Consider the following 11596-nt stretch of genomic DNA (forward strand, 5'->3'; position numbering starts at 1 on the left):
CCTCTGTGGCCAGAATTGGGCATTTGCCGGTCCAGTCTGTTGGACTTGTCAAAAATAATGTAGCCGACATACCTGGTGCTGCAGTCTGATAAGAGTTGATTTCGGTTCTACTAAACGGACACTAGGGGGTGCTAAAATCAAGCCAAAACTGCCTAGTCTCCCTTTAACCAGTAATCACACCCCTGGGTTTAAGTTTTACCTGTTGATTTTGTTTGTGATGTATGTGTAGAGATGTTTATTTTGGATTTTGGAAATGGAAAGATGTTGAGGGAGAGGGCAATGAAAAGCCTCGAGCTTCTCCCTACTCCCCTTTAAGGACCAAAGAATCTCTAAATTCTCGAGATAAGAAATGTTTATTTTGCATTTGATTTTAAATTGTTTGAATGGTCTGAAGTGAATAAATAAATAAATAACACTTTATGGTAGAGCTGAATTCATAATTGCATAACCAACAAGTCTAAATATGAGATAGGTCCAAATAGTCTGGTTATGTTGAAAAAGAGGACAATTAGTTTTCCATAATTGTGTTATTTTCACAGCTCTTTTGTCGTTTAATAATTTTAAAACTGCATTTTGTGCTTGCTCCAGTTATTTTAGACTAGTAAATGTAACAAAAAGATCACAGATACTGTCGCTACATGACTGAGTCCCACTTTTTCTTAAAGGTAAGAATTTGTTTATCCATATATAAAGGGATTTAAAAGACACTTATAACAAAACAAAATCCATTAATTATATTTAGCACATTTCAGATTCGTTTAATTACATGAAACTTAAAACACTTCAAAACAAATTTGGCCTTCAATAGTTTTTTTTCTAATTTATAGGAGAGGAGAGAAAACAAATCAATAAATGTAATCAGGTGGGATGGCATGTAAGTATGTAAAACTATATGAAGCCACACCATCAAGAACTTCCAGCACAATAATCCTCAGCTTAAAACGATGTGGAGATGACTCCCAAATAACACAAAGACTAACAATATGAGCACAAACACACAAAGATGAAGTGTGGATAAATTTAAAAAAAAGGTCAGAGTGTTTATTGGATCTTAGTCTTCACATGAGGTAGCACATCACTCAAAGATGAGGTCACAGCGCTCACCACAGTCATGATAGACACACACAAAGCCAGGTAAAGGTCAGTGACACATCACCTCTGTTACTATGACAACTCAAACAGAGGCTGCTGCTTTTTCCTTGGTAAACAGTGAATGATACCTGTCTGGTGCACAAGTGGCACAGGGTCACATAGGTTACAAAAAATAAAAACAACAAAAACACACCAACACTGGTTCTGGATGAGATACACGTGTGAACTGCTGACTGAATCAGGAAGGTGTTTACGCAGAACGATTAACACAGGAGAAGTTAGACAGATTGTGCATTAGCAGACAGTATGGTCAGTGTGAAGGAAACGCAAGCTAGGAAAGCAGAAAACTGTAAAGCGTGGAATCACGTTTCTTTATGACAATTAAGGTTTTAACACCTACATTTTCTATTTTCACCCAAAATAAAGATCAAGGAGCAGTTTTGTTCAAAGTGATTTGGCTCAAAATCCAAGACAAATATGTCCCAATTTTCTATTTTCATCATCCTTTTGGCCAAACGCTGCCCTCAAAGTGAAAAAACAAACAAACAAGTAAACCCATGTAACAGCAAGACAAGTGTCACAAAAAAGTGCTCGACGTGATCTGGAACCCTCAAGAAAATAAACGTTACACTCGAAGCACTTCTCTGCTCTGGTAAAGTAGAAAACTTCAAACTCTGGAACCCACGCTGATTACATAGAGTACGTTTCTTTCATCATTGTCGATCAGCATCAGATAAAGCAAATGCAAAGAAAAGCAAATGTGATGGCTGTCACGTTTTTTTATTTTAAATGCATCCCAGCTACTCCTGCTCACAGTCCTTTCTGCAGAGTCTCAAACTGATTCCTTCTAATCCCGACTTGGAATACAACAGCTGGTTGGGCAGGACTGAACCAGCATTTGTGGTTAAACACGGTTAAACCGTCTCTCAACCACTCGTTACGAACAGCGTCATCCCATCTAACCCTCGTTGTCCCTTTAGCTGTCCGGCAGAAACCAAACACCGATCCGCTTCCTTAGCTAGCTTCTAGCGCTCCGAGCAGTCTCTCTTCCACTCGGTGTGAGCTGAAAAGTCCTTTCTTCTCACTTCCAGTGCAACACAAGAGTTGAGTTGTAGCGTGAGATTGCCGTCACTCACACAGGAGATCGGGTAGCTGGTCGACCCCCCACTGCTCAGCAGTGACGGCAGCCTCGAGGGGATAGTCTAATCTGGCTTGGATTACATTGCATTAAAAAAATAGAGAAGTATGCACAGGCATCCAAATACATACACTCGTACTTTCAGCGACTGTCACATTACACAGGCCTGTCTTTGGCTTCCTCGGTTTTTCCACAGGTTTGTCCACTACCTCGTCTCCACACAGGCAACTGTACACCTCTTCAGATTGATCCGATTCTCTGGACTTTGTATAGTCTGGATTGTTAGGAGGTACAGAGTGTTTTTCTGAGGAGTTTAAAGCATCAGCAGAGGTTTAGGAGCTTTACTTAGTAAAAAAGGACAATCTAATGCACAATAGAGAGAAAATCTGTACTGTAAAAATGAAAATGTTCACCTGCTGCTCCCATCATGCCCCACTAACTGCTTTATAACAAAACTCAGAGTTTAAAGTAACTCAGTGACAGAACAAATTCATAATCCATTTCCCAATAATACAGCAAATGCTAAGCTGTGAAGGAATTAAGCAAAGGATTGTGTAAACACACAATGTAAACAGCCTTTTTTTTTTATAAAGCTGAGTCATTCTTTTTATTGCTAAATAAAGCCTCCCATAAGTTTTTGTACCAGCCTATTGCTCATGTTTTCACAAAAACACCTGGCAACAGTCTTTAAGTGGCACACCTAATCACACTTTGACTCTCCTCCTAATGTTTCATCGACCTGAAGAAACAAAACAGCTACGCTAAAGTAACTTGGCACTAATTCCTACCAAGGTGCTTATGCTATTTAACAACTTTGAGGCCTAAAACGTCGCAGTCATGATAAAAGGGGCAAACTCTTCACTTTTATAACAACAAAAATCTAGATCCATAGGTTAAATAACCATTCAAAATAATAAACACACAAAAACTAACATCTACATGTAACAGACAAACTGAAATTCTTGTGCAATCATCAACTACATGGTAATACTGTGAACTGTACCGTCGCTCCCGCAAGAAAAGAAAGGAAAAAAGTAAACAAAGACAAAGAGACACTGTGGCTCCAGGTAAGATGCGAGTGTCTGCTTCAACATCCAAACGGAAAACAGAGGAGATCAAATTGTGAATTATGAGTTTTTGTTGCTTTCCATTTCAGACTTTTTCACAGTTTCAAGTCTTTAGTGTTTTGTATGTGCAAGTCCAGTGAGCCCAGCCTGGCGTCCATCAGCTGATGCAGGGCAACAGAAAAAACAAACGACAACAAAAAGGACTTGAAAGGTGTTTGTCCATCCATCTACGCAACTTAGCTTAGAATCTGGGATTACTGTACCACTGTGGAAACTCAGACCAACACCTCCAACTCGTCACACGCAGCTGTACAAACACGCGTGCACGCACACAGTAAATTCATCAAGTGACAAACAGAGGGATAGATTCTGTTTTAAAGACTTGACACATTCAGGAAAAGTGGGAATCATTTCTGCTGGAACTGACGGCGAATCAGAGCCCTTACGTTCACAAGGATACAATAAAAGCTTTGTGGGAGCACGGTTCAAGGAACTTATTCTTCCACTTCGAGCAGATGCAAATAATTAAAGAGAGTGATAAAGTGTGGACGAGCAAGTGAGCAGGCGCTCCACAACCATCCGACCTCCAACTGGTTGGTCATGCTGGGACTGAGTTTCCATCAGAGTGAGAGATGGAGATCCTACATTTGAGCGCAATGAAGGGGGGAGTGAATTAAAATAGTTTGCCCCTTCATTTAAAAAAAAAAAAAGTGAAAGAGATTGTCCCCGTCGCTACAGGGGCAGTCTGAAGGTGAGGAAAAACATCTGGGCTCCACTGAAGCGCTGAAAAGACACTCAGAGAGACAACAGCAGTGGTGCGGCTCCTTGTTTAGTGGTCAAAACATCCAAAAGCTTCTATCCACACAGACCTGCTCACACTCACTCACTCAGTCACACACACACACACACACACACACACACACACACACACACACACACACACACACACACACACACACACACACACACACACACACACACACACACACACACACACACACACACTAGGAACTCTGGTTAAGGCAGTGGTGGCAGGTGAGGTTGGAGTGAGGTTGGGGTGAGAGTCGGAGAATCAGCTGTTGGGGCTCATGGCAGTGAAAGCTTCCACTACTGAGTCGGTGCTCGTCCTCATCCTCCTCATCTCTCGCCTCGCCCCTCTCTTTTTTACGGTCACTCAAATGACATCAGATTTGCTGGCACCTGAACAAATAAAGTAGATGTGGGTGAACTTAAGACACTCACTCTCTTATGCACGTGTGCGTGTGTGTGTGTGTTTCTACCTGTTGCCTATTCCTCTGACAAGCAGCACTCAGATGTTTAAACCAGAGCAAAGCATTCATCCTGTTTCCTGCCTGGTACTTGTAGGTGTTACCTAGGAAACAGACATTTAAATTATGGAGGTTTTCTTCTCTCCCAACAAATTTCTGCTTGACTTTTGCCGACTTAGTCGAGCAGAAAAAACATTCGCAATGAAAGAATTCAGAAAGTAATTGCGTTTGTTTCCTTCAACAACTTTTCATTTACACGTGGAATGATAACCAGGACTAGCATGCAGCCTTTATGGTAAGTCTGAGCTGGAAGAAATGTTCGAATGCGGCAGCACCTGCAACATTTGACAAGCTAACATTTTAATGAAACGCGCGCACGCGTGCGTGCGTGTGTGTGTGTGTGTCTCACCATGCTCAGAGTCGGTCAACAAGAAGACATCGGGATGCTCTGGATCGTCAGCCATCATGGCCATGAGACCGACCACACACACACTCTTGTTGGATGCGGATTTAAACTTTAAGAAAGAACATAATGACGTTTCTAATAAAATCCATCATTATGGCAGATTACTGTGATTTTTGTTTAGCAGAAGGAAAATGTCTTCACGAGGTTCTCATCAGCCTGGAAGTGACACACGGGGCTGCGGTGATGTCACAGCTCCAATTAATCAGTAAGTGTTAACATCTGTTTGTCCCCTGGCTGCATCAGACTGAAAACAGCCCCCTTCGCACATGTAGACAACAGCTCTGCATTTCCTGTTCTTTGATTCCCGTTTCTCATCTACAGACCCATTTCTCCTCCATGTCCACCTCTGAGACGTTCAGCCAACAGAATCATGATTAAACTGATGGGGTCCTAAGCAGTGTTGGGAATGTTACTTTTAAAAAGTAATTAGTTATAGTTACTGATTACTTTGTCAAAAAAGTAACTCAGTTACTTACCAAGTTATGAGATTATAAAAAAGTAACTACCCTGAAAAATAACTACTTAGTTACTTTTTTCATCAAATAATGCAAGAAAAATGGGTTCCCCTCTTAATTAAACTTACATAATTTACTATAAATGACTACAATAGTGAAATATAAATGAGTAATGACTGGAACATAATAAAATGTATGTCCAAATGTTTTTTATAAACCTGAATAATTTAAATAAATAAGCACTTAACAGGAGGAACTACCAACAGGAACATTACACTAATCTAGACTATTAAAAGGTCACTGTGTGATATTTAACAAGACCCCAATCAGCTAAAACTTAAAATTGCAAATAGAAACACCTGTCAAGGTTCCCGAGCCTTTAAATGGTCTCTCAGTCTAGTTAAAGTACAGAAATGAATGTAATTTTGCACAGTATTCTAATTTTTCCAGCTTCACATAATTGTGTGTTTGTAGTTGCATTTCGGTTGTTGGTAATCTAGTAACGGTTACATAAATAAATAAAATCCTTTAAAATGACACTAGAAGAGGCCAGGGGCGGCGTTAGGCCCAGCTACTTGGGCTGAAGCCCTGAATGTTTTATGAGAAGACTAGTGCGTGTTACGAGTTACGTGTGCGCGCGCGTGTGTTAAGCCCCGGATCTTCTTCAGTCCTAAATCCGACCCTGGAAGAGGCACAAATCTGATGGAGGACGTACATTTACTAACTTGGGTCAGACCCAACCACAGAAGAGCTGAAGCTGGGTGGTAAACACACACAGGTAGTTCTAATAACACCTGAGCGTCCATGACGTCTGAGACTGATGCATCAGTGTTACAGCGGGACTAAAGACATGATCAGGAACAGGTTACAGCTGGATGATCTAGGAAGGTAGAAGATCAGGACATCTGAACGGTGAACAGGTGAGCGTACCTTCGGGACGTCCCGCTGTCACGCTAGGAAGGGCACGGCTGCAGATCCACACCTGCAGCCGTAGACTATTCATCGCGTCTTCCTCGTTCTTCACAGCCGTGATGCACTTGGATGAAAACATCTACCTCTTTAGCTCCTGATCAGCTGATGACAGCTTCAACACACCGCGCTGCTTAACGCACGCATTTCCTTATCAGTAACAGAAACGATGTTTTGTTAAAAGAAGACGGTAATTAATTAGTTTGCTCGTTACAGGAACAAATTATTTTTTATTAACGTGGTTATTTTAAACGGCGTTATTATCATCACTGCTCTGTTGGGTCTACAGCGTGCAGCGACTGAGACAGTGAGAACACTGAGGGTCTCCGCCCACCCGGCCAATCATCATCGTGTTTGTAAGTGCGTTACCGACACCTCTCCCTCCCTGGCTGCAGCTGAAGCGTGGCGGTCAGAAAGCCTCACGCTGCTGCTCAACGTTCGACAAGCACACAGTAACGCACAACCTTCCGTCCCCACTAACGGCGTTGCAACAGCGGGAACAGTAATTAATTAGATTATTCCGTTACCCAAAAAAAGAACGCTGTTAGTAACGCCGTTATATTTAAACGGCGTTACTCCCAACACTGTTCCTAACAGCTGCTCAGACACTCACCAAGCAGTCCTGGCTCTATTGTGTATAAACTACATTATAATAAACACTGTCCAGCACCTCTCATAACAGTGTTCAACTAAGATCCTAGTGTGTTGACAAAGGATGGAGTTATTGCAATTTTGGTTTAATCTAGAAAAAGTAACGTCAAATGTCTCATGATCCGTTTGTGTTGTAAAGGACCCCTGGCAACCACTGCTAGTGATTTATAACCACTTTAGCTGAGGCAGCTGCCTTAAATAAGAATGATATAGAAAAGATGGTTTTCTTTTTTTTCCCTTCATTTTATAGCACCTCTCAAGATAAAAATCACGAGGCACTTCACAAAAAAAAAAATTAAGTATAAAAAAGATTTCAATTATTAAAAATATGTTTCAAATGAGAAAAACAAAAAATTGTGAATAAAAAACGTAAGGAAAGGTAGAGAGTAAATGAATAGGAATGTTTACCAACTGTTGACGTACATCCAAAAACTGAGTGCTTAATAAAAAAAACGTGATTCTGGTCTGGAGACATTTTTCTAACCCACTCACACACCAACATCCATGCACGTCTACGACGTGCACACACGCACGCACGCGCACACACGCACACACGCACACACACACACACACACACACACACACACACACACACGTGCTCACGCCAACAGGCGATTAAAACCATGAACCTCACTGCCTTTGTTTCACGTACAAAGTACTTGAGGAATTGTTGCATATTTTCCTCCGAGTTCATTCAGCAATTAAACTTTTTTGAGGGGGAGACGTAATGGTTATCACGTGTGGTCTCCTTATAAATCGAAGGGCGTTTTGAAGTCACCTGGAACGTTTGCTCTCATGGAAATCAGAGCGTTTTACCTTCATGTCTTATCGGCTGAGCCCAAACAAACAGCATGTTCAGCAGCTGCTGCAGGTCTGTGTGACTTACATGTTTCCTCTCTGTGGCCTTCAGGGACTTTGCAGCGTAGTAGTAAAGCTGGGTTCCACAAAGAGCAGCCCAGTATTTGGTCCAAGATGCCACCTGGATGCAAAAAGAGAAATCCATTCACAAACTGCACTCGTGCTGGAGGAGTCAGAGTCGACACTTATAGCGTACTTATTTACATGCCCGTGTTTTTAATGAGGAGAACTCGTTACGTACGTCTTATTGGAGGGTATCATAAAAATCAAAGACACTAATAGGACCCACAAACACAGACCAGAAAGGGGAAAATATTACATCTTGTTAAACAGCAAGGAAACTTCCCCACACACCTTGTGACGGATTTACTTTATTTTAAGTACATAAAAATCTCTGGATTTGCTTTCAGCCAAAACAAAGTAAAATAATCCTGGGAATCATAAAAGGTAACAAGAGCGACGAGTAAAACTAAAACAAGTCCAAAGACACAAACAGAGGTGTTCTGTGGGTCACGGACTCTTAGGCCCGATCTGGTTTTACTGCCCATGTCCTTCTGTATCAAGTACATGTACGAAAACACATGGAGGTGTGCAGGTTCATAAATTTATAGGTTTTCATTAGCGCTCAAGTGTGTTCTCACAGTTGGCTTCTTGCCCTCCTTGAGCACGGTCTTCCGTCTCAACACCCCCTGCACCGTGACTGCTCCGGGATACAGATGAACCGCCAGCTCCTCCGACTCAGCAGAGCTGCAACAGGACAAGCACAAACGTCTCACACAGCCAAATGGGATCACGGGTTCATATGAACACCATCATACCAGATCACCTCAGAGGAGAAAGCTACCGATGCCCACAATCTGCAAAGGCACCTTTACCTCCACTGTCATTCATCTGAAACTTTTTTTTTGTGCCCAATTTGAATTTCGCTGATATAAATCTGGACTCTACTGTGTGCAGAAAGACGAGCAGATAAGGTGTTGTGCAGATTGTGTCTGTCGGGAGAACCGGAGCAAGAAGCTCAGCCGAGAAGTCCAGTGAGAGAATGAGAGAAACCATCCAGGATCACAAGAAAAGCTTCAAACACAACCTACACGAGATCCGCTTTAACACTTCTTTGTCTGGTTGAATGTAGAAACGTCAACGTTTGTTTTTTTAAGAAACCCAGACAGAGAATATGTTTATCCAGGTTATAAAAACTCATTAAAATTTGAATAATTTTAACAGAGAAAAATGAAAACTAGCCGAGTTTAATAAAAATCATTACCTGCAAAGACTTTGCTAATTATTATAAGCCTGCTTCTCCATTTGTCATTCCCATTTATATCCAGACAAAAGCTTGATGAAGAAGAGATGTGACTATCTGATTACATCATCACGGTGAGGAGTGTGTGAATGCTGTCTGAGTCAATTTGATCAAGTCTTATACAATAACCAGGTTATGGAGTATTTACTAGAATGGTCTAATTGTAAAAGTATTATTGGAAACTTGCTCCAGGCTGCAGCCTGAGGTTGGGGCAAAGCTAAGAAAACCTCACACCTCCAGCTTCATGTGAGAGCAACAGACATGCAAAAAAGCCCCAGACAGATCATAGAATGATGAGAAACATCAAGATAAGAACCATAAACCCCCAAAACACCCCATCTCCTTCAGCCCACTTCACCACAGGAGGACTCAAACACACAGTGAGCAGCGCCCCCTGGCAGCTACTGAGGGTGTGAAAAAGTGAAGGCAAGAAAGAGTTGGCTTCAGATCAAGCTGGTTCTGGTCGAGGGGGCGGGTGGGTGTACCTGCTGGGCCTCAGGACTCCTCTGTACTGGATGCGGGCCACACGGCTCACTGGGCCCAGAGAGTGATAGAACCGAGTCCTGTTCAGAATAGGATGATAGGACAGGATACGGGGCACGGGACACTGTTAAGCTTTGTGGCTGGTTGATTTTTCTGTTTTCTATTAAAATTACGCAGGTTAGGGCTAGATGAGGAGCAGTCATTTGGTTATAAGGATTATTAATGGGGGTGAGGTGCTTCAAAAATGTAAAGAAACTATGCTTTGGAAAAGAGATTAGGATGCTCTTCAGACTAGTTAACTCAGCGGCTTTCACATCCAGCTCAATACACCTCACGCAGAGAGTTAAAACATACAAATATAATAACTTCCAGAATGCCAGAGAAGCAAAAGCATCTTTAGATCAATGATGAGAGAGAGAGAGAGAGAGAGAGAGAGAGAGAGAGAGAGAGAGAGAGAGAGAGAGAGAGGGAGAGGGAGAGGGAGAGAGAGGGAGAGAGAGCGAGAGCGAGCGAGCGAGAGAGAGAGAAATGTTGGCCTTGGTCACTAGGCAAGAAGCAATGCTGAGCATGGTGTGTTGGAGTTTTAATGGCGGATCATTTGGCGTAAGCTTTACCCAAAAAAAAAAAAAATAATCAAAATGACCACAGAAATGAACATGTTTCATGATCTGCTTGCTGAATGGCTGATATGGATGCATTACCTCTCAAAAGCTGGCCAAGACATCTCTTCACTGAGCTCAGAGCCCTCACTGCTCCCTGCACACCAACACCAATCATTAGGGGAAAAGTCAGAATCAACTCATTTTGCTTTATTTATAAGAATACAAGCTTCGGACTTACCGAGTGAAATGCCACTGGACAGAGTAGAGCTCTCTGCCTGTCCCCTGGTGGGGCTGTGGCTCTCTAATACACTGTCATCCAGCAGGTGACGAGAACCAGCGTTGGGAAAAGTGGCACTTTTAAACTCAACCGTGTTCATCTTATGGATGAAGCTGAGGAGACATCAAACAAAGAGAGGAAGAGGGGGAGATTAACATTTTATCTCCATCAGCACCTAGAAGATTACAGTTTCTTCTTCACAAAACCAAAACTACTGACTTGTAGCCCAGGCTGTGGCACTTCCTGTGCCCATAAGGCAGCATGTTCCTGGGGGATGGAGGCGTGGCTGGGACGTCAGCAGTCACTGACCCCTTACGTCCACAAAGAGGAGAAGATGATGCTTCCTGGCCTGTAAACGAAATATGAATGACCTGTAGGGAACCATAAAAATCAGAAATACACACTGATAATCTGCACTCAAACTGACCAACAAGATCCTCCTTAGAGGCGTTGGCTCGTGGTGTGCTGGTGCCTGGCTCAATCTTCTGTGACAACCTGGGGGGAGAAATATTGGTCACTGCAACAGGCTGACATTAAACCGACAACAGAGCCAAAATCAGAAACTCGCTCCTGAGAAGTGATTAGAATAATGAGTCATTTCGTGAGAAAACTCATAACTCTCTGCAAACCTTCCCCTCTCATCTCGTTAAACTAATTTGGTGTTTCTGAAGGTAAAAGAATACAATTTTATTTTCTCTCCAAGTGTTTTTCTCCTCAGAAGAAGCTAAAATAACGTATTATTATTCTGCTGAGCTGTGGTAGCCTCACTGGAGGGGGCCATCAGCTGGCACACTTCTGCTAACCTCTTAACATTCTCCCTCTCCTGATTACAACATTTTGCTTTGACATAGAATGTGCAACTAATAGTTCACCTGTTGAATTAATTAGAGATTCACTAAGATAAATACAATACAGTCAATCTCTCACTAAACAGAATATTTTCTAAGAAATCACAATGTAGCCATAG

General features: G+C 42.2%; 1 protein-coding gene across 3 annotated transcripts in view; it reads right to left on the reverse strand.

Moving 5' to 3' along the window:
- Positions 1–4289: 4289 nt before the first annotated feature.
- ralgps2 (Ral GEF with PH domain and SH3 binding motif 2) overlaps positions 4290–11596 on the reverse strand; it is a 98376-nt gene continuing 91069 nt past the window's right edge. For 2 of the 3 annotated variants that reach the window (XM_015971669.3, XM_015971668.3), the window contains exons 12-21: positions 11057–11124; positions 10849–10978; positions 10591–10742; positions 10452–10506; positions 9753–9830; positions 8606–8711; positions 7993–8085; positions 4975–5080; positions 4578–4669; positions 4290–4497 (exon numbers count right to left, since the gene is read on the reverse strand). In XM_015971669.3, coding sequence (XP_015827155.1) covers positions 4468–4497; positions 4578–4669; positions 4975–5080; positions 7993–8085; positions 8606–8711; positions 9753–9830; positions 10452–10506; positions 10591–10742; positions 10849–10978; positions 11057–11124 — 910 coding nt within the window. In that variant the 3' untranslated portion in view covers positions 4290–4467. The remainder of the gene's footprint in view (positions 4498–4577; positions 4670–4974; positions 5081–7992; positions 8086–8605; positions 8712–9752; positions 9831–10451; positions 10507–10590; positions 10743–10848; positions 10979–11056; positions 11125–11596) is intronic. The other variant, XM_015971670.3, reaches the window with a different exon arrangement.

Source organism: Nothobranchius furzeri, chromosome 8 (assembly GCF_043380555.1).
Source record: "Nothobranchius furzeri strain GRZ-AD chromosome 8, NfurGRZ-RIMD1, whole genome shotgun sequence".
NCBI lineage: Eukaryota > Metazoa > Chordata > Actinopteri > Cyprinodontiformes > Nothobranchiidae > Nothobranchius > Nothobranchius furzeri.